At 41.9% G+C, this 27,630-nt stretch overlaps 1 protein-coding gene and 2 long non-coding RNA genes across 14 annotated transcripts in view; 1 reads left to right on the forward strand and 2 right to left on the reverse strand.

Moving 5' to 3' along the window:
* The window catches only part of CA10 (carbonic anhydrase 10), a 257,475-nt gene that overhangs the window by 25,657 nt on the left and 204,188 nt on the right, over positions 1-27,630 (reverse strand). For all 6 annotated transcript variants that reach the window (XM_053994700.1, XM_053994699.1, XM_053994697.1 and 3 more), the window contains one exon: positions 16,370-16,555. In XM_053994700.1, the coding sequence (XP_053850675.1) occupies positions 16,370-16,555 (186 nt within the window). The remainder of the gene's footprint in view (positions 1-16,369; positions 16,556-27,630) is intronic.
* LOC128816788 (uncharacterized) lies at positions 12,559-14,155 on the reverse strand. The gene is made up of 3 exons (XR_008440016.1): positions 14,048-14,155; positions 13,136-13,223; positions 12,559-12,856 (listed from the first exon to the last, which is right to left on the reverse strand). It is a non-coding gene; the product is annotated as an uncharacterized LOC128816788 (long non-coding RNA).
* Positions 14,217-22,184, forward strand: LOC128816787 (uncharacterized). Of its 7 annotated transcripts, none has more exons than XR_008440011.1 (6): positions 14,313-14,395; positions 14,735-14,841; positions 15,886-15,978; positions 17,044-17,095; positions 18,383-18,465; positions 21,138-22,184. It is a non-coding gene; the product is annotated as an uncharacterized LOC128816787 (long non-coding RNA). The 7 variants fall into 7 exon arrangements; XR_008440014.1 differs by having other exon boundaries at positions 18,398-18,465; XR_008440015.1 differs by lacking the exons at positions 18,383-18,465; positions 21,138-22,184 and adding exons at positions 16,266-16,328; positions 17,682-17,743.

Consider the following 27,630-nt stretch of genomic DNA (forward strand, 5'->3'; position numbering starts at 1 on the left):
ATAACAATGGACTAAATTTTGAGAAATCAGGTGGCCAAAATTTCTGGGTCTTTGCAAATGCCATGAGCATGTCTACACCCTGCCATGCCCGTTGTCCTGACTGCAGTTGACTCATCCTCTATAATTTGTAAACTCAGCACAATAATTACCCTGTGAGGTAATTGGTAGTTAATGGGGAAATATGCTAATGGCTGTGAAGCCAAAAGCATTCCAAGGGCTGTCATTAGTGTCTGCTGTATGCAGCCATCAGCAGTTCCAAATTTCCAAGGGAACCATGACATGACAGCTTCCAGCACTGGACATCTCTGAATTAGGATTTTGGTTCAGGCACAGCTTGAAACAAAACAATGAACCAAAAGGAGACAGAAGGTCCCTTCCAGCTTCTCAGTGCACTTTTTTTCCTCTCCATAAACATTAAAGGACAGATTTTCAGCTGATATAGGATGATATAGCTCAGTAATTGTTGGTTTTCTAGAATTCTCATTTTTTTATATTATTTTAAATGATGTACATCATCAGATTTAATCATAGTCATTCACTTTTTGTTATAAGCTACTACTTTCACAGCACAAAATAAGGAATACTATCTAGCAGTACACAGATAAAAATTGATCGACTCCAAGTTGCCCAAAGATTGTTTGGTGATCAGAACCAAAATATTAATGATTTTAAAAGATCATTTGAAAGATGAATGGCATCAAAAACCTGATATGATATTCTTTGTTAGGAAAGAAGCCTGTGTCTTAAAAATTCTCTTTTCACCTTAATCTTTTGGTAATTTCTACAGTATTGACAATTTCCAGATACTTTATAATTTGGTAGTACCTTGTGTATATAAAATAAGAAAAAACAAAGTTCATGTAAAAGCTCACAGTGGAGTTTGCATTTTAAATTTAGATGGATTTAAGTATTTTGAATCCTAGAGATTGCATCCTGATTTTTCTTGTATTGTGACACCCATAGTTTTTGTGCTTCTGACAGTTACACCAAACATACATCCCAAATTACATCTGTCATCGTCCCCATGGTTTCACTTATTTCCAGGGTTTTTTTTATGTATATGAAGATTAGTGGGAAAAAACCCTGATTATGCTGCCTGACAGATCAAAATTCTAACAAAAGATTTCCAACTTTCTTTGAAGTATTCATCTTCAATACTAACTATATCTAAAAAATAGTGAGGTATTTTCAAAGAGGCCACGGGAAAAAGGCTTTTGGAACTTTTTTTTTTTTGTTTTGGTTTGGTTTGGTTTGGTTTTTGTTTTTTTTTGTTTTTTTTTTTTTTTGTTTTTTTTGTTTTTTTTTTTGGATGATGATGTTGTTGCTTTTGTTTTTTGTTTGTTTTGGTTTTTTTTTTTTTTTTTTGCCCTGCCATTTCTCCTTTCATCATTTTCCTGGATTTCTGAAAGCAAATCCTATGAGAATAGAAAAGACTGACATTCATTAGAATCTGGAAGAATAAGGGTGATTTATTTTTCTTTCTAATTAACTGCCCCAGGAAATGGCTCCACCAGTCAGGAGGAAGGACAGTTCCTCTATTGTGCCTTTTGTGACTTAGGAACAGTATATGGGGAGGCTCTAAGCTATAAATAAGTGAAAATCCTCTTAATTGAACACACCCTTGGGCTTCACACAGAATCAGGGTTTGCACTAATCATAAGCAGAAGTAGTTGGGATTTTTTTTTGCTGAAACAGGGTTTTGCTGGAAAATGCTTATGTGTCAAAACCAAAGTACCTTGTGGAGGGAACTTGATTTCAAAGAGATTTTTTTTTGAAAGACAAGCAGAGACTATCAGAAATCTCCCTGATTTCCTGCCAGTTTGTCTTGTGATTCATCCAAAAGCCTGCAAACCAGATGCCTTCAGGAACTGGCTGATTTTCCTGTGATGTCCCTCCCCAAAAAAGAGCTGGCTGAGTGTGAATAAGATTATGTCTGTGGGTACAGACAGACTCTCAAAGGGACAACCTAGGTACACAAGAGCATGGTGGTTTTAAGACTCCCATAGAGTACTCTGCCTTACAATAGAATTCCTGGGGTTAGGCTGTGATTTGCAGCCTTGGGTGCACATGGAAATATTCCTGCCTGATGCCTCTTTCATGGCAGTATTGTGCCCTGTCCCAGATTGAGAAGCAAGATGTATTCTATTACCATCTGTGTAGCAGTTGTCTTCTGTTAAATGAGCAGTTTTCCTTATCTCTTCCACAACCAATCCTCGCTCAGGGGAGACATCTGCTGTTAATGGGCTATTGAATGTCACTGCATGACTGATAAGAACGGTAACATCCCATTGTGAGATGCTCCGCCCAGAGGGAGGAGCCAAGCATTCCTACCTGGATATAATCTTGAGTTTCTGGAACACCAGCATGGCTTTTCCTGCACTGGATTTCCCAGAGGAACAGCTGCCTCTTCCACTGCAGGAAGACCACACCCTCTTCTACAGGACCACTGCTCCAAGAGAACCACACCTGACACTCCAGGAGGACTGTAGCCATAATTCCCAATTGGACTTCTGCCAACACCCTGTTAGTCAGGGTTGTATTTTGACTCTGTCAGTGTTGTTTTGGTTCACTGCATTGTTATTTTATCTTTTTTTTCTCTTTTTTAAAAATTTTCTTCCCTAATAAAGAACTGTTATTCCTGCTCCCATAGTATTGCCTGAGAGCCCCCCTTAATTTATGACAATTCGGAGGGAACGGGTTTACATTTTTCCATTTCAGGGGAGGCACCTGCCTTTCTTAGCAGATACCTGTCTTTCCAAACCAAGACATGCCCAAATCAGGAAGGGTCAGGGCTGGGTTGTACTGCTGAAACAACAGCAGCACCACCCTCCCAGGCTTGTCCATGAGCCACCTCACTGGAAATACCTCACTACCTCCACTGCTCTGAAGGAAAAAAATGAACATAATGTGCCAAAATATAAAATAACTGAAGCAGTCTTGGTGTACTAATTTGTGATTTGAGTAAAATTGGCTCCACAGGTCAGTGCCACAATACTCTTCAGAACAGCCCATGAACTCCAAAACCACAATACTCAGAACTGGGCTGGGAGCTCTGTCTAGCCATTTGATTATTAGTTTTTGTCTTTGAAATCTAGGCATGTCTTGCTAAAGGAGTGTGTGGTAAAGAGTGCTTCACATTCTGCCCATGGTGGATTGTTCTGCAAATGCTTTACGTATTTTTAATGATGTTTTCATTGGTAGCATATTTTAGTGATATTTTATTGATCCTTACCTGTTTTTTAATGTGAAGAGAACAAGCAATGAACACTAACCTGTCTTCTAAAGCACTTGACAGTGGTACTCTTAGTAGTATTAAGAAGTCTTTTATCCTTTTCTGAATCAGAACTCCTTATTTCAGGCAAGTATGTAATTTATCATTTAAGCACATTACCATAAGCTTTTCTATTCTCCCAGAAAATAAAATAAAAAGAGGGTAAAAGTTTGCTTCTTCTGGAGAATCTTAGCAGAACCCCAGTTTGAAAGCCATGCTCCACTAATGCATTATTTAATGAATTTTAGTGCAGTGCAAGTGCTGCACTGAGAGTTTGGTGGATTGGAGCAGGAAGAAGAAGTTGGGTCTGCACAACCTCACCAGGACACTTCAGTCTTCAAGGAGGCAAAAGAGCAGCAGGTAATGAGAACTGGGTGGCTGAGCTCCTCTAGCCATGGATGCTGTCAGATTGATTCTTGTGTCAGCATGGGACCATCCCCCCATGCTGTGCTGTGAACATGGACTTCAAAGCATCAGGCTGGGCTGGAGGTGCTGTATGGGACTGATAGCTCAGGCCTTGATCACTGTGCTTTGATTGTCAGAGGAAATGGGAAAGAAATTGCTGAAGTGGAGAAGAGCAAAGATTCATATAACCAAATATGCCAAATATATACTGTTCACATTGAACATGCCTTGGAAAAGAAATTTTAAAAAATCTATTTTCTTTATTCATAAGAATTTTGCATTTGAGAGGATGTGACAGCTGTTTCTGGCCAGTCTTACACTCAAAGTTAAGCAGATGAAGGCTGTGTTGCCAACTGGTTCTGTTATTAGCAGAGTAGTATAGTAGTGGCATGTTCATACTTAGAGATAAGAAAAAGTAAATAAAGTTTGAGATGATGGAAGGAGATGGGCAGTAATGGATTTGCCTTTTCTAGCTAAAATCCAGAACTCTCTTTGCCTTTGATAGAACTTTCAGTGTAATAGTGCTTTTGTATATGGTTCTTTTCTAATGTGCCTATGGCAAATCATCATTGACAAAATGTTTTCATGGCAGGTACATTAAAAACCCCAAACAAAGCACTGAAAAGTGTCTGAACATAATTAATTAATTCCTACTGAATTTTAAACCATCAAATTTTGGCAGGTGTATGCTGTAACATCCAGTTAGTTTATACAAAGAGAAGAATGCAGACAGATAAACGTGAGATATTAAAAGATAAATGGAAAGAAAACTGACTTGGAATAAATGTGGCTTAACCTTGTCAATTTTAATTCTTCAGAGTGTTAGCACTGATGCCATTGTGGCTACTACCACTTGCATGCTGTTTTAAAAGTAGCTATGCCTGAAAAACTTATAATTTTAATAATTTTAGAAAGACATCCCTCTGAAATTATAACAAAACTGAATTTTCCTTCCTTTTATTGCTTGTAAAACATCCCAATCCATTAGCTATCACAATTTTGTCTAAAGAAAGCAAAATTTAGCAGTATTTCCCTCTCAGTCTTTATGGAAATTACAGAGATGGCTAAAATGAAATACCTCAAATTTAAAGTATTTTCACTTTCTGGGAGGCAGTGCATGCCAGGAAAGGTCTACAGTGATGGAGGAAAGTCAAGCCAGTATTCTAAATGAAAAATCTCACTCTGCCACTCCCAGCAATCCCTGAAAATGTAATAAAAAGGCAGATAGAAATGATATTACTTAGTTGGCTTTTTGCGAAGATATTAAAATGTGTCATAAGAAACTGTTAAACATAAAGTAAGGGACAAAGACCTATCAAAAGAGTCACTGAAGCTATAGAAATAATCTGAAGGTCAGGGAGCTGTGTATTAGGAAACAGGGATTATTCCTGGAGAGGACAGAAAAGTGGGAGCTGGAACACCTCCTGGCCTCATCCTAGATGGATGTGGTGCTCCCAATCCCCATTTGGGTCCCAAAGCACAGTGACTAGCACATCTATTTGGGATGAGGAAAACCTGCTGTGGCTGCCTCCTGTGCCTGTCCTGGCTACAGGATTGAGCCAGGAATTCCCATCTCCCACAAGAGGACTATGCCAGCAAGTTCAGTCTGTTTGGAATTAGGGTCACATTCACTGTCTGAAGCTCTTCCATTTTTACGGAGTAAAATAAAAATTACTAAAGATAAGTTTCCAAATTGACTCCCCACTGTCTTCAGTGCAAGGGCTGGGCTTGCTCTCAGAATTAGCTGGGTTTGATCCCACTTAAGCATTTACTGAGACAAACTTGTGTGGGGTGTGTGTGCTCAGCACCAAACAGGCTCAGGAGCTTCATTGGATCCTCAGCATTGTGGTTCATCTGTCATTAACCCCAGACTCTCCTATTTATTATCTGATACCCAGCATCCCTCATCCATCTCAGGGGTGCTATCAGTGAGGACAGATGAGGGTAACAGGGATTTTTCAGTCCACACTTAGTACAGAAATGCCAAATCATATTTTTACCCCAGACCAATTTCCATGAGGGTTTTGCCCAAGGTAAGGTTTACAGTAACTGCTCACTGGTTTTTATTGTTTTGCTAAATTATAATAATAAAATGCCTTTCATTGCTTTTTATTTTCTTTTGTGGTTGCCTATAGTAGCTGCAAGGGCTTTTGTATAGGTTGTTAGTAGGATTGCTCCTTTCTTTGGAATACTACATTAAATATATTTGGGGAAAAAGTTAAAACTTACAAAAGGTGTAATGGAAAACTGATTACCAAGTGACATAAACCAAAACCCATTTCAAAATGAACATTGTTTTTTGCCTGCAGAGGTAAATTGTTCTTTAATTAAAGAAGAGTCATCCTGTAGCAAGTGAAGTCATCCCAAGCAAATGATAATAATATGGAATGAGGTAAAGTGAATACTTCAGAAGTGACACTGGAGGTTTAGAGTGCTGAATGTTTTCATGTTCCAGTGGTTTAAAAAAGCAAATCCTACAACTGCTACTTTAAGCAGAAAAACTCCACCTTATTGCTTTATGATGCTGGATTTTAAAATTGAGGCACCAGAGGGATTTAGATTACAGTCAGTGACAGACTGTGCTCTCAGTACATGGACAATCTCTTCCACTTTGCCCTCCCCCCAAAAAGGATAACAGTTGGTAACCAGAAAATAAACATGTGCAAAAATGTATTTATTTCTAAAGGAATCTGCTTCACTTGGTATCTAAGAAATTCAATATTTATTATTCCATGCAGATATTTTGCTGCATCACATGCTACATTAATGAACTGACATTGTCACAACAAAGCTTGGCATTTGTTTGGATGGTTCCTGCAATTCTACTAATGGATGGAGAGTTCATAAAATTCAGAAAAGTAGTTTCCAACAAAGGAAAGATTTCTGGCAAGAAATGCCCACATATGTGTAGCTAATGGAATACAATCCCTCTAAAAATATGCCTGTAGAGTTTCTTGAAATTCAGTGTAAAGTAGACAGTATCTATAGGGCTTGTATCCCAAAATCCTCAGAAAGCAAACGACAGAAAGAAAACATTCTGGCCCCCAGAAATGGAGCTCCTTATATCAAGCACCTGTAATTTGCTATGTAGAATCCAGGAATAATCATGTGCTTTAGTAAAACATGAAGAAATCTAGGGAATGTAGATGTTTTCAGGCTTCAGTGAGCAAAGAGACAAACATTTCTGGTTCTTGCTAGAACTGATTTGGAAGTGAATGTCCTGTTGCATTTCAGTGGAAATGACAAAGAGAACGTCAGTATAGTAGCAGCTGGTACCCAAGTTCAACAGCCTGACATTCAGTGCTTGAAGGGAAACTCCCTTAAATACGATACACAAAATTTTCAAATATTTAAAGATGCTTTCTAGAAATCAGCTAATGATCTACAGAATTCAGGTGCCTCTGTATTGTTTTGTTGTCTGAAATTAATGTATTCAATTATTCCAAAAAAACGTAGTGCAATTTTAGCATGAATAAATAAGCAGAATGATGATGTACTAAAAGACTGCTGTAAAGGTTCTTCATTTTGTTATATATGGAATTCGTGCAGTTGGGGGTGCATGTAATAAACTGTAGTTATAAATGTTATACACTGTAGCCATAAAATGTTTTAGAGTTGCTGTTAAAAATCCAGGGCGAAGGGAATTCGCAGATTAAGTTGCCGAGCACCTAATTAACATTTAAAAAGCCAGCAGAAATCAATGACTGAAAAAGCTGGCTATTAGGTCACACCCAAGTGAATCACAGGCAAGTGACTTTGAGGCCAGGACCCAGACTTAACACCAAGAGGGAAGACAAGGAGGGGAACATCTGGACTCATCACCATCTGATGATCTGCTGCTCAGACGACATTAGCGGCCAAAATGCCTTCTCTGTGAGGGAAGACTGCATGAATATGCAGCATGCCACAATGACTTATAGCCAAAGGTGAAATAAAAGTATAAAAACCCTCTGCAGAAATACAATGGCTCACAAACTCGAAGGAGGCACTGACTGCTGGTTTGCACCCAGAGCTGCTCTGTAGACTGTGGGCGATTCCCAACCGAGCTGCAGTCGGGGCGAATTCGAACTCTAAATTGTTACGCGATCGCAAATAAATTTAGTTATTAATTATTAATTCGGATTGGCTTGTCTATATTTACAACAATTTGATGTGAACTATAACTTTTTACCTTCAGTGACCATGCAAATACCTCAGTAATCTGAGAAAATGAAAGCCTAAAGCAAAGATCAAAATCCTACTTGGATACCTAAAATTCAGTCTTATATTTTAGAAGGGGTTAAACACTTGTTCTGAACATCATTCAATCTCCAAATGGTTTCTAATGATTGTTTGGGATTATAAAATTAAATTACTGTTCCTTTCAATTATATGTTATTGTCAGTCTTTCTGCTAAAAGACATAAATATGTAATTCTGCCCCTGTGTCTTTTTCTTAGTTTGTATCCATGAAGAGCTATAGCTGCATCAGGTCCAATCCCGATTCCTGTTGGGGCAATAACTGAATTTCTGGGATTTATCCACCAAGAGAAACACCCTTTTACAACTTGCTACAAATAAAACCATTTGACTTTTCCTGTTTTGCCTGAACTATCATAAAATGCACACTTAGGCCTGTAGTATGCACTGTAACTTCTTCCCTTGAAAAAAAAAAAATCAAGACATATTTGTATTTCCACTGCCAATCAAGTTTTGGAAAGGGGAAAAAATAACAGGAATGCTATTTATTACAGGAGAAGCTGATTATACACAAAGTAAAATTCTTTATTACTGTTATAAAATTTGGTCAACATATAACTTGTGTAATTAAGGGGTTTTCCTAAGGGAGGGATAAACCAGTCTATTTCTAAAATCTAATTTTCCTTTGAAAATGGCAGTGTGGCTACAGTGGCACTAAATGTAAACCTGTGACTGCGAGAGTACCCTGGTGCTACCTGGCAATGTGGCCATTCCTATAAAAATGTGTTGTACTTGCTGCGTATTTTTTCTATTTATATATTTATGATCAATGACTTATAGTTGCTACACCTTCAATTGATTATAGAACTTCTCATGGCTATTAAGGATTGGGATTTTTTATTTAACAAGTGTATTTTACCCGTGGCTTGAAGATGACTGTCTAGCCAAAACATTACCGGAACATAAGTTAAAAGTCGACTACTCCAACAAAGTTAAACATGAAAAGTTAAAGCTTTTGAAGGTCAGTAAGGATTAAGATGTATTTTTAGCACTTAGTGTCTTTTGATGTAAAATATACCACAAAAATTTCAGTTCCCTGTTTCTGGAAAGTAATCTTTCTTGTGGGCTCCAACAGAGTAGTTCAGAAGGAGAGGCTTTCTTGGTAAGAAACCCCAGCTGCATTTTGTTATATTAACAAGCAGTAAAAGACCATTTAACTTAAAACATAAAATTGAATTTGGTTTAGAAAAAAACAATAACCCTGTACAGGCCATTCACTTAAGGGTTGCACTTGATGATCCTCGTGGGTTCCTTCAATGCAGAATATTCTGTAAATAAGTCTTTTTGGACTTCATCCCTGCTTTTTATTGATATTGTATAAAATTTTGGGTGAAGCCATCTGTAATATTTTGTGAGGATAGAGGTGCATTCTTACAACTGAAGCACATATTCATGTCCCAGTGATTTCGAATTACTTATGTGATCAGTCTCCTTATACTTTAGTGATGACAGTACTACCACCTCTCCCTGATTTATATTCTGTTCCTATAGCAATTTAAGTCTTTATCTACTGACTTTCTCCTTTGAAGCTCAACATTAATCTGAAGGTTATAGAGATTTTACTAAGTCTCCCTTCCTTTACACATGTTCCCTCTGCTGATACTTTTTCCAGAGGCTGATTTTTCAACATTAATAAGCATTGGAATATTGTAAACTTATCTTCTGGCTGAAATACTTAAAATTTACCTGCTCCACTTCCAAGAGAGGCTCCAAAATGTAATACCAGTGGCCTGTGACAACTGAAAAATCTGAATTTTGAACTTCCTTCTTTGAGCTGTTGGCAGCAATGCTGGGGTGTAGTAGGGGCTGTTCCAGCTGGCTCTGTGAGCATCTGGAGGAGTGGGTTTAGGAAGAAACAGTGTTTCCTGTCCTCCCTCCTCAATGGCATTACTGATTTTATCCTCCTCCCCGAGGAAGAGGAAGGATGATGCCCTAATACAATCAGATTTCAAGCTTTTCCTCTATAAATGACGCCACCATGAGGTGTTTTGGGGAGGTTGGTTGGAACTTCACAGGCAAGTCTGGGGTGTACAGGTCTCAGTAACAGAGCCACTGTTTGTGATTTAACAATTCAAAGTACTCTAATTCTGGTGCAGGCTGGATTAAACTATCCCAGCTGGCTGGCTGGTGCTCATAGGCTATCTATCTTACAGTGCTGATTCTAAAAATATCCCAAGTTGGATTTACAACACTGATTTCCCTATAAGTAATCCTTTACTATCACTAAAAGTCCCCTGCTCACACAGAACAGGCCTGCAGTGAAAGAAATGGCAGTAGCAAGAGGAGAGTGGTGTTTCAGAACTTCCAGTTTCTCCCTTTTATCTTCATTTTCTTGTATTTTTGTGTTGGTTTTCTCAGCAACTTTTAGCAGCAGTAAATCTCAGCTCCAAACTGTGTGTACAGCAATACTTGTCCATTTATTCAGATCCTGTTCTCACTTCCATTTTAATTCTTCTGTTGCAAATTAAATAATTGTGTGTTTATAATTGATCCATGGGTTTTTGGAAGGGTGGGCAAAGAAGAAATTTTTTTTTCATGTGTTGTGGACTGTGGTCTCTCGTTTGAAAGTGTCCAGCCACTATGTTTCTGAAAAGTGCATAACCCCAAATAATTAAGCTCTTTGACTTTCTGCCTTGTCACGATGCATACCAGCAAAGTGATTTGAGGTCTCCTGCAGCACATTTTTCATTTTTATGTTTAGGAAAAAAAAATTGACCATAAAAGTTTTTTATGACTTTGCCACATGGTGAAGTTTAAGGGTCCCATTTTTACCATGAACCTTTTGGAACTTGTTACCTTTTTATTTTAACAAGGCAGACAGTGCCTGAGCTACGGCACTCAGGCCAATTCTGCTGATTAAATGGAAATTAAATGATAGAAACTCTGAAGCATTAAAACCTGTTTTGCATAGAGGCATTAGGCAGCAGACACAAATGACTGGTGTCTTAGTTGGAGACTTTGCCTAAGGCAAGATTTTCTTTTAATCATTATAATACAGTAGGATGCTCCTGCAAAGAACAGGGAATTATAATCACTCAAGTCTATATCATAGGGACAAATAAATACTCCATTTATTTATTTAAACATTCCAAAGCCTGCCTGCCTTTCCATGTTACCAGTGCCAAACCTATTGATAATCGGCTACACAGTTTAAAGCTCTTAAACTTGAACTGTTTAAACAATTATTAGTTCAATTATTCTGTCTACTAAAGTCATAATTGGGGGCTAAAAAGTAACCAGATTATTGTAGAGATCTCTTTTGACAGCCTTTAACATTTAGTTATAAGCTAAAGCCTGGAAATTACAAGCCTCTCGGTATCATTCTGTCCACAGCACATTCTGAAGCAATCTGCTATTTCTAGGCTGTTTTTCATCCCATGTTACTACTCCAGTGCTCTCCAACTTGCTCTGAGTGCCTGCCTACTTGCAGAACTAGGCAATAAAGGTCCCTAAAATAAATTACTTCCTTAGTGTGGACATCAGGTAGGATTTCCAGATGTGTAAAGAACATTGCAGGTGGTTCAAGGTGAATTGGGGCTGTTTAAAGGCTTCTGCTTTGTCTGGACTTGGATTTAATTTAGGCCTGAGCGAATCTAAGTCTTGCAGTGCTAGGAGGGAGAGGTGCTGTCCTGTCCTCTGCCCTCTCCCCAGCGTCCCGTCTCTCTGCAGTGTCTTGATTCTAGTATGACTTGGAGACCTCAGTGAAAATGAGGGGAGAGACATGGATAGGAATGGAAGAAAGGAGCAGCAGGAATAAATCTGGTTGGATCTACTGGAATAGATTAATGTGTAATGAACAAAGTTCCCAGGTGTTCCCCAGAGATGGGGGCAGGGCTAATTGCTCTGTTTGTTTTCTCTAAACTACCTGGAGATAACCTGCCTCCCCCACCACACCAACATTCTGGGACTAAAATGCAAATTAAAAAACCCTTGGGATCATGGGAGTATTTTTAGGGGATAAAGATACCCCTAAATAAAGATCTAAACACAGTAGAGGGTGCTAGACAAATGCCCTAGCTGAGGAAGAGGGAAACACATCCCCTGATCGACTTTCGTCCATTGCCATCACCTAAAAAAAACTAGAGTAGATTAGGCTGTGGAAAGCAGAGATGGAAAGACAGAACTTTCTGGTGCTGCCACAAGGGAAGGAGAGGGGACAGCTGTTGTTCTGGACTTCAGCAACAGACTCTGCACGTGTCCTTACCCTTTGACTACCGGTGTGCCACAGGGAAAGAAGAGGGGACAGCTACTGCTCTGGACTTCAGCAACAGACTCTGCATACCTCTTTCCTTTTGTCTGTCTGGGAAAGCTACAATAGCGAGGGTGAGCTCCATGTCAGGCCCCCTGCCAAGCTGATCTTTTTAATAAAGAGCTGAACATTAATAAAGGCATTAGCCCTATTCATTTCAGTGGGTCTAGCGCTGGCAAACGCTATGCACCCACTAGAATATACTTACTTATTTTCTGCTATGAGACAGGATTAGGAGAAAAGCAAAGCAGGCTTAAACTTTAAAGGGTATAAAGAAAAACTTTATTAACAGAACTAAAAGAATAATAAGAATCAGACTAAACCCTTCAAAACACTTCTTCTCTTCCCCCCACCCCCTCTTTCCCACTGACAACATGCAGAAACAATTCAGTCAGTTTATCACTTCTAGAATAGTCTTTCTTCAGTTCACTTAGGGAGAGAAGACTCTCTTGTCATGCTATGGAGACTTCTTCACAAGAAAGAGTTCTCTCATGGCTTTTAAATTCCACGAATAGCAGCCACCCAGAAATCTGCAATCATGAAGTCTCTCCCATCTTTTGCAGCCTTCCCACAGCTGTGTTTATGAGCCATGCCAACTTATGGGGTACTATTTTAAGGATGAGCTGTTCAAAAGCAAACATCTCTCTGTCTCTGAGATCATCTTCATCTCTGGGAACAGAGGTTTTCTTCTTTCTATGGGGGCAAAGGGTCTTCATCACTCTTATTTCTCTCTCTCTGTTCAAACTTCTCATGGGGTCACAGCTACTTCAACACCTGCTTGCTTTAGCATAAATGCCTTTGCTCATATCTACAATTTGAATGCTTCATCACCCTATGTTTTTCAATGAGTTACAAGGAAAAGGAGTCTGATATACCAATTATACCTTCTCCATAGCCTTACAAGAGGATTTCAGCCCAGGACTGAGGCATCTCCTCAATCTCTCCCATCTGGGACTTGACTTCTTTACTGACCTTCATGTCTTATGTTGTTCTCTATGTATCTTCACTCTTTTCTTTCACTCGAGAGAAAGATTTGATGTTTGTAAGTTTCATCTGTGCACTAAAAAGGTTAGTATGTTGCCCGGGCAACGGCTGGAGCAGTTAAGGTGGAGTATTTTAGGCTTCGCGGGGGAGCTGGGCCGGGATAGCAGGGGCCCGGGCCAGAACAACGGTGGCTGCCCTGGGGGGGGGGGGCGGCTAGGATCTCAGCAGCCAGGCTAGAACTCAGAGGCATCACCCATGGGCCCATGGCTTCCCCTCCCCCTGCCCAGCAGTTTCTGGTGAAACTCAGCTGTGGCAGAATTTCAGCCAAACTGCGGGCTCCCTGGCCGCACTGAAGGGGAGCAAGACCCGGCTCAGCCAGCACTACATCGGAGCAGGCCCTGTCAGGACGGGGCCTGGCGGGTTCCCTGGGAAGGGACCCAGGGGTGCGGAGGGGACCGGCTTGGCTTGTTACCTGTACTCAGGAAGAAAAAAAATTCCGGGGCTGTGTTCATTTTAAAATGTGAAGCTCACAGGGGCGTGTTTTACTCTTTAATTGGCTTATTAGTATGCCAATTCTCAGAGCCAGCAATTGGTTTTTCCCAGGCACATAGGAAGCTCTTAATAGCTTCTCTTAGAACCTCAATTCTATGCCTGGGCTCATTCCCTCCTCACTAAAACTCAATTAAAGCAAAACCAGCACAATTGCTCTGCTTGGGTAACTTGGGAATTGTTTCCCCAGTGAAACAGAGGTTTCTGGAAAGCCCAGAGAGGGTTTGTCCAACACAGCTGAAACCAGCAGTAACAGGGCCAGCCCTGGCAGCTCAGTCTGCAATTAGCAGTCACACAGTGCAGTCCTGGTTCCTAAAGCCTAAGCCAGCAAATATTCATTGCTATTCTTACCTGCACCAGCTAAATTAGACTAATGAACCTAGGCAGTTATTTTTCTTTATCCCATCTCCACTGACAGCATTATCTAAGGCAGGAGTGAATAGTAATTAGCATCAAGCCTTGAAAGCACCCGTGACATCACAAAGACACTCCCAGGAAGTCAGCTGGCTTGTTTACAGCATTCCCCCTCTCACTGCTGAGAGATGTAGATGTTACATCCCCCAGTGCTGAGAGCTTGTGGAAGAGCCCTCATTTATACAGGCAGCACTTGCATGGGTGGATGGACACTCAAAGAACTCAATCAGCTGCTGCCCTTCCCTGGAAATCTGCAGTCATTCAGCACCACTGATTTGCATCTGGGTTTGTACTTTGGAATAGTGTGTTCTAGAAGTAAGACTTAACTGTATGGGTATAGGCTCAAATTAGTAATTAATGCTTGACCTTGCTGGAGTTCACCTGTCCACCTACCCAAAATAGATTTTGAAACCTTGAAAAACACACCTTCAAAGGACAGAATTCATCTCAGTATCTGAAAGGGAGTCCTTGAATCTCAACTCCTCTGCCTCTGTTTGTCTGTGCTCTGTTGTCAAGGGGAATGCATCTCCACAGAGTGATTTGCCCTGTCCTGAGAGACCCAGCTCTGGCTGTCGGGACTGATTAATCCTTTGAAGGTGCTGAGCTCTTTTCTATTCACTGCAGGAAGATTCAGAGAAGACGAATCCTGCACACACTGCAGATCCAGCTGTGCCTGACTGACAGAAGTTTCTACTAAGCTCGGTTTTCTGTTTTTATTAAGAAATGTTGAGGTCTCTGTTGAAAAACACCAAATATTAATAGTACTTCAGAACTCCAACTTTCAAAACTAGAAGAGCCTAGCTAATAGCAAACAATGCTCTACAATTTTACACTGTTATAGTCTAGGATTGATGAATTAAAATCTTAAAAACTCTTTTTAAAGTATCTGAAATGGTGGTGCTACATCACAAATGCCATGGTATGTTTCAACCAGATTTTTACTTTCATGTTCAGTCCACTTTTTTTTGTTTGAATATTGCTCTCATGTGTCTGAACAGCAAAGCAAAGACCTTGTTTACCACAGCATCCTTTACTTTCAGCGCTTAAAGGAGCAATGCATGATGGGTTCACTTATAGAATTGAACAAAGGCAACCAAAATCAGTTGCGTAAGACATTAGTAATTTCACAAAAAAGCTGCCACAGGCTATATGTAGCTTATAAAACAAAGCCAGTAATTACTATCAATTATAACATCATCATGTGACAATGCTGCAATTAATTTCTTACTCTTAAATAACTGCTGTTGCCAAAGAAAATGCCACACATTGACTCATCACCAGTCTGTGATGCATAATACAGATGTTAATTTGATTACTCATCTCCGAGAAAATAAGTGCTTGATGATGAAAAAGCTGTTCTTTTTTGATATTCTGAAAGAATGGTAACAGAGTGGCTTTAAAAATAATCCCTAAAGTAACACAAAATGTGAAACATTATGTTGAGTTGTAGAGTTGGACACTGCGTAGTTCACAGCCATGGCCCAAGCTGGAGGAGGATGGGGTACTGCAAACCTCATGCATCTCTTTTATGAGAAAATATTCCTATATAAGGAACATGGAAAGATCCCATTTTTTTTTTTTTTGTCCCAGAAAGTCTGCAAACTTTATTGTAAATCTTGAAAAAGGGTTCCATCTAAGCCACTAAAATATTTATCCAGCAAGAATTATGGGCCATTCTCGAATAGGTAACAGGATCAAGAAATTATAGTCTTTCTTGGGACAGGAAATACATGTTATAGACATGTATTTAACAGAAAACATTACTATTCTGCCAGGGAGTATGTGTGCAGTTAACTTTATTGCTTGAGCAGAATTCTGTGGAGTCATCTCCAGAATCAAGTATCTCCTTGTTTCTGCATGAATCAAAGGTAGGCTGGTACTCAATCTGAAGTGTTACACACCAGTGAGAAGCAAAAGTAGCCCTTCTGTGGGAATTTGAAGCACTTCCAGCATTACTTTGTAGTTAATCTCATACTTGCCTTTACAAGAGACATAAAGGCCCCATCCAAAGAGACCTGATTATTTGTAGGTAGCACATATGAAGATAGAGGATGTCTCTATATACAATAAACACAGCAGTGTCATTTGTAGATATGAGTCACAAAATTTGCAGTGCTTGATTAAAAAAGAAAAAAAACAATTCCCTGATTTTCAGAATGGCTACAGGAAAACAATTTTTACAGATTAACTTGGAAATACCCTCAGGCAGAAATAAGAGGTGGGTAATTCCTAGTTGTATCACCCCCCACGGTGACGTACCTCTCCAGAAAAGGCCTGGCCATTGAGGAGGTGCTCTGATCCTTGGCTGTCCTCACTGCCAAAGTGTAACCGGATTTCCTCCAGGCGGTGACTGTAAGTCATTGGGCCCCCAGAGATGTTCACCAGGTGCTCCTTGTCTAACCGCAGGGACACGTGTCTCCCTGTGTTGTACATCGTCCCACTGACCTAAACAAAGTGGAGAGGAGTTAAAAAAAAAAGGATTTTTTCAAAATAATCTGCAAATCTTACAAAATGATTGGTGATTCTGCTTTTTACACACCTTCACTCAAATACAGCGATGCATCTTGTGGTTGTGAGATGAAACAACCGACCTCAGGTCACACTTCAATTTTTGCTTTGAACCTTACACTATGTATTCAAATATTTTGCTAAAACCCTATGTACACATTTTAGCTTTGGGCTGACATAGTAAATAGGACTGTTGCACTTCTAATTAAGTAGGTTTTTAGAGTACTTTTCTTGCCAGGTCTGAATAATGGCTTCATTTGAAAATTTCTGCATAGAAAATGGGAACATTTCAGCTGACATAAGTTATTAAAGTACCCTTGAACAAATCTGAAATTTAATTTCCCCCCCTTCTTTTAATATTTATAACAAAGTTACCCAAAAGTAAAGGTGCTGCAAAAAGCTGAGATGCAATTTTTCATTAATAGGGAACTCTATGCCTCCTGGAGCTGCAGAAAAGAACTTTCACTGCCTTCCCATGTAAGTCTCTTTGTTTTGTTATAAATATTTGATATGTACAATTGTCAGGTCTTTTAGCCAGAGAAGTACAGAATTAATTCCAATTTGATTATATATGTCTAGTTCTTACTATACATCAAATAGCTCCTTGAGATTCATCTTTATTTTTTAAAAGGCTGAATGTTGTGCTTCATTTGCAAACTGATTTACAGCTGCTGTAAGGAAAAAGAAAATGATTGCAGATATTTTTCATATGGAATATAATTCTGTCATGATTTCCACTGTCTTATAAAAAGTTTCTAGATCAAGAAGTTCTTTAATTTAAGCCATTAGAAAGTCAAATACACCAGTTTGAATTAGAGTTTTTATTTATTTTAAAATATTCTGCAGGTATACAAATGTACACTTGAATAACATTAATTTAATTTAAGAAGCAGAAGTGTAGCAACAATATGCTTTGTTGCACTTCAATGTAAAATTAAAGATATGACTATTATGTATTGTATCCTATACTACATCAGTATTATGGTAATTAACATTGCTGCAGTGTCATTTTATCTATAATACTAATTACTGAGTTTAAATGACTTTAAATTTTCTTTCACAGTACGTTGTAAAAAGTTACATGGAACAGATTGTGCACTTGAACTAAATGGAGGAGATCAAACAGCTTTTGATTGTTGTGGTTCTTTACACTTTGATACAGATGTTCCACTTTTTTTTGGTGTTTATTCCAACTTAAAATAAGTAGTAATAATTTTTTTATGAAAAGTCATAAAGACAGATATTCCTGTTTGCTGCAAATAAACCACAATGATTTTATTTATAAATGCTCCTTACTTTTTCTACTTGCCTTTGCATACATAATAATTAAATACCAAGTTTAGCTTAATAAGTCAAAGAAGGTTAGTTTATTGAACTCAGTTTCAGTACACTGCATATAAATGAAACAAAATTGCTAATCATAAATAACAAATGTAGTTTAAAAACAAACAGGAGAAAATGGATAAAGCCTCTTATTCACATTTGGAAGCTCATGCTTCACTGAACCCTCAGTTAAATTCAGCAGCTATGCAAAAATATTCAGAATCCATTTTCTTACTTAAATTGGCATAAATATCAAATGAGGTTACCATTATTTTCTCTCTCCAAGTAAAACTGACCCAAATAACCCCCAGTGTGAATCGAATCACTCTCCACAGAGCAGAGAGGGGAAATGATAAGAGGCAAATTCATGAACAGGAGAAACATTTGTCTTTCTTATTTCCGACTTCATAAAAATGCATGGTACTGACTTTTTGGAACCAGATTTTTCCTGTCTAGCTGCAGATCAGGAATACCAGTAAAGCAGTGGAGCATCTGAGGAACCCCTTTTTTGACCTGATGGGAAGGTGAACACTAGAAGTGAGACTGTTAAATTCTCCTGCATGGGCACAGACTGGGTACCAGGCAGAACAAAGTCCAAGATCTTCAATATGAAAAACACAAGGCCGTGCCCTTTTATGTGCCTTCTCACGTTTAAAGGAAGCACTGCGTTTGTTGTTGTGTGTGCCCAGAGAAAGAGAAGCTGCAGAGACCACTTGAGATTCAGCACCAAACTGCACTTTCAGGACATGCCCATTTATGAAGTAGGGTCTTATATTTACCATGTACTGAGATTACAGCTGAATGAAAAGGCTGAAATACTGAGGAACTTTTTTTTTCTGAGGAGACACTGTGACTTGCCCAGGCTCTATAATTGACTGTTCTTGATTATGGAAAGGACCTTCATATGTGAATTTCTTTCTTGCAGTTCAAGATATTGTCTGGTTTATACACAACCCCAAAATACCACCTTTACAGGTGTACATTTCAAGTATAACCATTTACAGTTAGGACACAGAAACACTTGAATGTGTTCACCCTCTGTTTGCAAGATCAATACCCAGAAATGCCTTTTGCAAAGCAAATATTACATTTTCTTTTCTCTATGTGCAGTTTTAACTGCTACTTCAGGAAAATGAGGTTCTGATCTTGTTCACTACTGATAAGAGAAGGATTCTCCATCTTTATAGTACTGAGCCTTTAAAGTGATGGTGACTCATTTTAGAACAGGAAACTAACTTGGTTTTGGGGAAAGCAAACTTGCATATGGCCTTACAAAAAGTTGCAGGTGTAGAAGTTAACAAGGAAGTATTTTCTGCATTTTGCACATTACTCTACAAAGTAAATGGCATGGAGAATGGGCACCTTATGGGAAAGATGTTGCCTTTTCCTGTCACAGTGAACAGTCTCTGCTACTCCAAAAAGCACAGTGTTTAATTTTTTATATGTGGACTGAATAAAATGTTAGAGGGTAGTTTAAAAGGCTCATAAAAAAAGACCTGTTAAGATCTATACAACTATTTCCTTAATAAAGATGAATCTCAGGTGCTTCACCATGGTGGCCTTTGTGCTGCTTCTTGCTCTGCTTTGTTCTCTGAATTTTTGGCTTGAAAGTTAAACAAAGATGAAGACTCAGCAAACAAACTGGGGGAAGAAATAAGCACTAAATCTTGACCTCCTCTTTGTTTAAAAAAAAAAAAGTCACAATGAGACTTCAGTAGAGAAAACATATTGAATCATCCATAAAGCTGGTCTGAGAAAACAGGAAAGTCCAAAATCATACAAGTTAATGATCAGGCCACAATCTCAGTTGACCTAATTTTCCTCACAGATTTAGAAATATTTCCAAACAGGTAATATTATCTGTGGCAAAATCCCCAGGTAGAAGAGAGCACTCTCATGTGCTTCAATCTTAATTATGGAACACTTCAACTTTGGTAGCTTTAATTAATTTATTAACAAGTTCCTGATGTAGTTATTTTCTATTTAATCTCATTACTTTTAATTCTTGCTTCATAGATCTTTGTGCACATAATTTTCCAGCAGCATTTTTCTTTATCTTGATGCAAGACATCCACACGGGCATAGGCTGCTGATATATTCCATACTTCATTTCTCGATAACATCTGGATATCCTGTGGTAGCTTTATATAAATTGGCCCTGAGACCACAAAAAAAGTCTGAATTCTACTCTTTGAAAGGTGGAACATAAGCAAAGTCAGTAAAAATGCACACCCAAGAAATACAATCTCTCTGCTGCACATTTATCTCAAAATGCTACAGACATGACCATTAGGAAAAACCCACAATAATAAAAATCCCCAGCAAAATCCCTAAACCAAACCAAAATCCACATAAAAAACAGTCCAGAAACATTCTTTCTTCCCCCTCCCCCCAAATGGTGGTTTTTAACCCAGCCTCTGTGGAAACATTTTTGTTTTGTCCCAGCTAACTCTGTATTTTATTCCCTTCATCTTTTCTTTCACAAATAATACCGAACAAAGTACTTTTCAGAACTTCCTTTGTGGCCTACATCTTTACATTACAGCCTCGGTTAAAAGAGCCTTCAAACCCCGAGCAGAAGAAAAGAAAGCCTTTTTCAGGGTGAAGCCATGCTAGAAATGTGAGCAGGGAATGCAAGAGGATGCTTTGCCTTTCAATTCCATGCTACATCTGTAGTTCATTGTCACCTTCAAGGGGTGACACAGACCCTCTGCTTCCTGGGGCCTTTACAAATAGTGAAATATTACCTTTTGGATTTATTTAAGTTAAACGTGGGGTGAATATTAGTTCCAATAACATTTTTAAACTTGTATCAGTACCTCCCATTGGAGCAGCACTGAATGTAAGGGAGCAGAAAAATCAAAACCTGCTCTGGTGTCCTTGGATCTTACCTGCAATATTAGATGTTCCTTTCTTTAGGATAAAAATAGATACAGTCCAAAGAAGGCTTAGTGCCATCACCAAGGTTCAAGTTGTGTTTTGAAGGAGTTATAGTGCCCTGGTTTTATGTGCTGCAATAACCACTTTTTGATCATCTGCTGCCTGGCTTTTCCATCCTTTCCTCCTGGCGTGCCATGTTTCAGCAGAATAGGAAAGTGGCCTTGCAGACTCTAGGAGGGGTGGGAATCATGGACTTTCCTCCTCTGTGAGCAGCACCTGAACCACTTTTATATTACCTTTGGTTTCTGCTCCTCAGCAATAGCCGCAGTGCCATGAGGATCCCAAGGAATCTGTGATGTGCCACCGAATTTCTGCTCAGCTCCTCTCCCTGAGCAACTCCATGGAGGGACAGGTGCTCCATGAAAACTTAAAGCATTAACACTAATATTAAATTGGTCATAGCATCCCCCATCTATGCAACTTAAGGTGAAAAAATGCAAAAATAAGTATGCAATTGTTTTTTTGTTTCACTGGGATACGTCAACATCTTTGCCAGGTTGGTTCATTTTCCTCCTGACAGTTAAGAAGAATTGTTCTATGGAAAATTTCACTCTCTGACTAATGTTATCTGAACTTGAGTTTCTATGTGCAGTAATAAACTGAATCATTCTTCTGAGTTCCTCATGTAAATTCCTTTAATTCAATAGGGTTATTTTGGTGGTTGTTCACAGTATCTTGACCATGTCCTGTGATATAAAGTTTTGTCCTCCCTGATTTAAATTGACTAGACTGTAGAAAGTACTCTCACCTCCCTTGTGCAAAGCAGAGGATGCTTTTGCTTCAGGGTTTGAAAGCAAAGTTTACATAGACTTCAGGTCTGTGATCTGAAATCTGACTTTAGGGACAGTGTAGAAGCACTGTACCAAACCAGAATTTCCAAGGTAACCTGCCAGAGCAACCTGCTTTGCTCTCTGCAGCAGAATTATATTCCTTTATTTCACAGCCATAGCTACTACATGAGAACATTCATTCTCTTAATATTGTGCTTATGGTATCTGGTTAGTTTTAGTAGTTTTATGGTGTTGATTCCTCATGCTGCTGCTAGAGGGGGCCCAAGCTGGAAAATAAAATGGTTTTATAGAGTTGTTATTTAACAGTTCCTTTTAAAGAATAAGTATTTTGAAGTCTTCTCTTAAGAAGAGAAAAAGAGGAGATTGACATATTCAAATAGGAGACAGCTGTTCTATAGATTTTCCAAACTTTTGAGATCTTTATCCTGGTCTGTGGGAGGGGTTCCCGCTCTCCCTTGGGAGGCAGCAACAGTCTAGAAAAGGTTGCCAATCAACTGCTGCTCTCCGCTCCAGAAGAGCTGTCCATCAATGCTTGGTACTCTCCCCAGTTCCAGAAAGTTCAGTTATTCTGTTATCCCCATTGGCCCCTATTAGAATACCACTCCTCCTTGGTACCCTGATTGGTTCTCTGTATGTCACCCCACTCTGTCTCCTCCCCTTTACCCGTTGCCCATTGGTTGCTTTGTACCCTAACCACACCTATTCCTCTGCCCTTCAATACCCAGTCCCGCCTTCTGGAGCTTGCTCCTTGCTCGGGGCTTCTGGAGCTTGCTCCTTGCTCCCTCCTAGAGAGCTTGTGTCCCTTCCCTCCTTCTCCTGTTCCTGCGACTCTCCTGAAATAAAGCCTCTAGGAATACAGCCTCTCCAGAGTCCTCCCGTCCTTCTGGTGGAGCTATCCAGTTTCTGCCATCTCTTCCCCATGGACCGGTCAGCCAAGGGTTTCCCCCCGGACTGGCTGGGCACCCGGGTGAAGCCCGGAGGATTTATAATTTAATACAATTGGCGCCCCGAATGCGGTGACCACTGCCCTGTTCACTGAGGAGCGTCTCCTGCGAGCGTCCGGATCCGTGACCCTGTGCTCCAGGATCTAAAGCGCCGTTCGCCACCGCTTCCAGGAGCAGCTGTCCTTCTATTGTTAGAAGACTTCTGTCTCCTGGCACTGCTGATAACTCGTGGATATCCGACCCTGCAGCTTCGGGGGAAGCTCCGGATTCCACGAGATCAGCAGCCCTCCACTGCCCCGCCAACGCCTTCTTCATTTTGCCGCGTCCCGGTGTCGGTGAGTTTCGCTGCTCGACACGAGCAGCCGACGCAGGCTCTTCCTTTTTCTTTTCTCTCTTTTGCTTTGGCTGGGGATCTCTCTTGCAGCGGGAAAAATGGGAAACCGCCTTTCCCCTGCACGACGGGAGTTTTATATCCAAGTTAAGTCCGCCCTTGTGTTGGGGAATGTTTCCTTTAAAAAAGGGGTTTTAAAATCTTTTTTTAATTTTATTTTTGAGCACTTTCCTGACGTCTCCATGGACGACGTCTTTTCTGTTTCGTTTTGGGGGAAAGTTGGATGTTACATTTATGATGATCAGCTTATGGGGAATTTTAAAGTGGGGAGGTTTTTTCCAATTTATGATTCCATTTTTAATTTAGTTAAATCGAAAGGGGAAAGTTTGGGTCCCAGTTCTCCTACCCCTCATTCCGCCCCCCTCGCTCCTAACCCCACTTCCCCTAAGGGTGGATCGGGAGACAGATCCTGCCAGAATGAGGCACAGGGTTGCTGCCGTCTCCCTGCTGCCTCCCGTTCCACCCTGTCCTCTCCTTGTGTTGGGACTGGCCACCCCAGCACGAGCCCTACCTGTCCCCTCGTTCCGCGAGTCCCTGACCCCAGTTCTATCCCCAGTTCTACCAGTTGTTCACAAAATGGCGACGGCCTCGTGGCCGATCGCCACTTTTCACAAAATGGCGCCTCCTCCTCCTCCTCACCCCCTCGGGTTCCCACCATTTTAACATCTCCGCCCCCTCCGTCGGTTGCCGCCCCTGCGTCGGGTCCCACCCCCCAACACGCGTCGATCTCTGTGACGTCGGGACCCTCCCATCCTGCCTCCTTGACCACGCCCCTGGGTGGGCCCCTGGTGGGTGGGACAGGCTTGCCGGAAGGCCATGCCCCGGTGGGTGGGTCAGGCCATGCCCCCTCTCCTGCCGCTTCTAGTTCCCACGCTACCGGAACCGGAAGTAGGCCCAGCCGGAAGCAGGCCATCTTGGCCTGCAGGGTCTCCCGGCACTGGGACCAACCAGCAAGGGAGAGGCTCCGCGCCCTAGCCCGTCCTGCCTCATCCTCGGAGGAGGATGAGGACAGTGACAACCCCGGGCCCACAACCAAGCCGGGGGAGGGCTGGGCCCGGATACGGGCTGAGGCCATTAAGGATGGGGACCTAGATCTCGCAAGGGATCTAGGTCCATTCGCGGCACCAATTGTGTATAAGAGGGGAAAAGAGCCGAGGTGGGAACAGTTACCATATGCGGAAGTGAAGGAGTTGAGGAGAGCCGCCAAAGACTATGGAAGGAATTCTCCTTTCTTTAAAAATGTTTTGGACCTTACCTTTTCCAGACATTCCCTTGTACAACACGACCTTTGCTATATAGCGAAGGCCCTGCTGTCTCCCACAGAATTTCTTCTGAAGAAATTCAGAAGAAATTCTGTGGGAGATACATTGGAAAAAAATGATTAAGCCTCTCCTAACAAAGTACGATCTCAAGGAGGTGTTAGGAGATGGCGCAGAGGGCCTTGAAGCTTTGGCAGGGGAAGGGGAATTCAGCAGACCTGAAGACCAAATCCTCCTTCCCGAGAATTTGTTAAGTGACATAAGGGACGCTGGGAAGGAGGCACTGCTGAAAATCCCCGATGGTACCACCCCCCTCCAAAACTTTTCATCAGTTCTTCAAGGCCCTGATGAAACTTTTATCAAGTTCGTGGACAGGTTAAAGGAGGCCATCGACAGGCAAATTGAGAACGTCGGGGCCCGAGAAGAACTTCTGCGAAAAATGGCCCTGACCAATGCCAACCCGGAGACCAAGAAGATCCTGAGAGCTCTTCCCCAGGATCCGGAGCCTACCATCACTAAGATGGTAGAGGCATGCACCAAGGTGACTTCGATGGAGCAAACAGTGGCATTTGCGGTGAGCAAAGGGGTGGGGGAGGCGATGGTAGACCTGATGAACACTCGCTGTTTCGTCTGCGGCCAGTTGGGTCACATCCAAGCGAACTGCCCACACTGGCCGCCAGATAGGTCTTACCACCCTTACAACCCCTCCCCGAGACCAACATACAGGAATCCCCGCTTCCATCAGCTGGGAAACGGAAGGCGGAGTGTGATGAGGGGCTGTGCCATGACACCAAATGGCCTGTCCCAGCGCCCGGGGCTGCCATCTCTCCCGGAGAACCACTGCCCCAGCGGTACGTTTCTTCGGACGTCCGCAGCCAGGAGGATGGGCTCCGGCTCCTCAGAAGAACCAGGCAACTGAACTGCGCCCGTCGCCAAGTCCTCCGGACCAGCCTTCACGTCATGTTTCCAGATGAGGACTTGGTTCGCGTCCCGGCGGGATTCCTGCCACCGCCCTACTGTGACTACCCCGCCACTGTTTTGCTGTTAGGAGACACTGCCAACATGCCGGACGACCTCACCATCATCCCAGAGGTCGTCTACTTTGAGCCGGGGACAGAGCTCACCATCTCCGTGGTATGTTACCAGCCTCCGTTCTCATTGCCTAAGGGGTCTCCTTTAGCCCTTTGCTACATCTTGCATGTCCACACAGAAGACACTGGCATGGACCTTTCAGCGGACCTTTCTTCGGATTTGGACTCTTCGGCCTTTCTTGTACAAAACGTAAGCAGACAGAGACCTATTATTAAGACTTCTTTTGTTTTACAGGGAAAGTCCATCTCACTAGACCTGATGGCAGACACCGGCGCGGATGTTACCATCATTCCCCAGGCAGAGTGGCCTCGTGACTGGGAGCTGGTGTCCCCTTGTGGCACAATCTCCGGCGTGGGAGGTGCTGTCAATTCCCGCCAGAGCAAAACATCTGGTATGTGTGGAGGGGCCGGAGGGTCAAGTTGCCACAATTAGGCCTTTTGTGGTAGCTTCCAATATCAAATTGTTAGGTAGGGACGTTTTGTCCCAATGGGGTGCCCGACTTGACATCCCTAGTCCTGCGTGGGATTTTTAGTCTGGGCCACTGCGGAGCGCACCTCCCCACCGCTCAATTGGAAAACTGATACACCGGTGTGGGTGGACCAGTGGCCCTTACCATCTGAAAAATTAAAGGCGCTCAATGAACTTGTTGAGGAGCAGGTGCGCCTGGGGCATTTACTACCTTCCACCAGGCCCTGGAACACACCTGTCTTTGTGATCAAGAAACCCAGCAAGGACAGGTGGCGCCTGCTCCAAGACCTACGCAGGGTTAATGATGTCATCAAAAAAAATATGGGCCCCCTGCAACCAGGCCTTCCCTCTCCCTCCATGCTGCCCCGGGATTGGCAGCTTGCAATCCTTGACATCAAGGATTGCTTCTTTAACATCCCTTTGTATCCTGGAGATGCTCCCAGATTCGCCTTCTTGGTTCCCTCCATCAACCGAGGAGAGCCATATAAATGCTATCAGTGGACCACTCTGCCCCAGGGAATGAAAAATTCCCCAGTGCTCTGCCAAACTTTTGTGGCTCAGGTCCTTTCCCCGATTCGTCGCTTCTTTCCCGAGGCAATCTTTTTGCACTACATGGACGACATTTTAATTTGCGCTGCTGATGCGAAATACCTGTGAGCAGCATTGGAAAAGACAATAAAGACCATCAAGGACTCAGGATTCCAAATTGCGGAAGAAAAGATCCAGCTGTCACCCCCCTGGAAATATTTGGGCTTCCTAATCATGGGAAGGACCGTCGCGCCACAGTCCCTCACCATCAAGGACAACCCTCAAACCCTGCGGGACTTGCAGCAGCTCTGCGGCACCATCACGTGGATCCGACCTCTCCTAGGACTCACCACAGAGGAGCTGTCGCCGCTGTTCCAACTGCTGAAAGGCGACGGCGACCGGCATCCCCACGCCATCTCGCCCCGGATTCCCGTAAGGCCCTGGAGAGAGTCGCAGCTGCCATCAAGTCCCGCCATCAGGTTGCGTGGGCACATTGGGTTGCGCGGTCCCTCCCCATCAACGTTGCCATCTTAGGTAAGTCCCCGAACTTACATGCTCTCTTATTCCAGTGGGACGACAGCCAGAGGGACCCACTCCTGATCATCGAGTGGTTGTTCCTCCCACATCAGCCCGCAAAAACAGTGACACCTGTTGCAGTGTGCAGCTATGCAAACGGAGCAAAAGGGCTTTGTGAATTTGAGATGGGAGTTTCTATTTCCTAAACCTAAATCTGGAGTTTCTATTCTGTAATTTTACGTGTATTCATCCTTCCCCCTGAAGTTATTCCCATTGGATTTTACCTAGAATGTATTCACACTGGGCATTGTTCTATTGGTCTCACCTTATCTCTTATTTTTCCCTATAAAACCTTTGTCTGGACCTGAGATCGGGGTCACTTGTACGTGCGGCGATCGGGCAAATACAACCTACTTTGGACTGCACAACAAGTGTCCACTCTCTTAAGTCTCTTTATCTCGGTCTTGCTCGCGCTCTCTAAACAGCTGTATCCCTATCAGACGAACCTGCAAAGGTGTTTGTCGCTTCTCTCTCTCTCTGGCGACTCCCGGAAGCGCCTGGCCAGTGCTCCGGGAGGGAGCGTCCGGGCGAAAACAAGGAAGTCGGAGAGAGAAGAAAAGAATGAAAAGTGACAACACCTTTTCCGGAATTGATGGCAAAACTTATTATCAAGGCCCGCCAGCGCCTCCGGACCCTCGCAGGGTGTGACCCAGCATGCATCTACTTACCAATAAATTTGGACCAATTGGATTTCCTCTTA

Source organism: Vidua macroura, chromosome 19, assembly GCF_024509145.1.
Source record: "Vidua macroura isolate BioBank_ID:100142 chromosome 19, ASM2450914v1, whole genome shotgun sequence".
NCBI classification, from domain to species: Eukaryota; Metazoa; Chordata; class Aves; order Passeriformes; family Viduidae; genus Vidua; species Vidua macroura.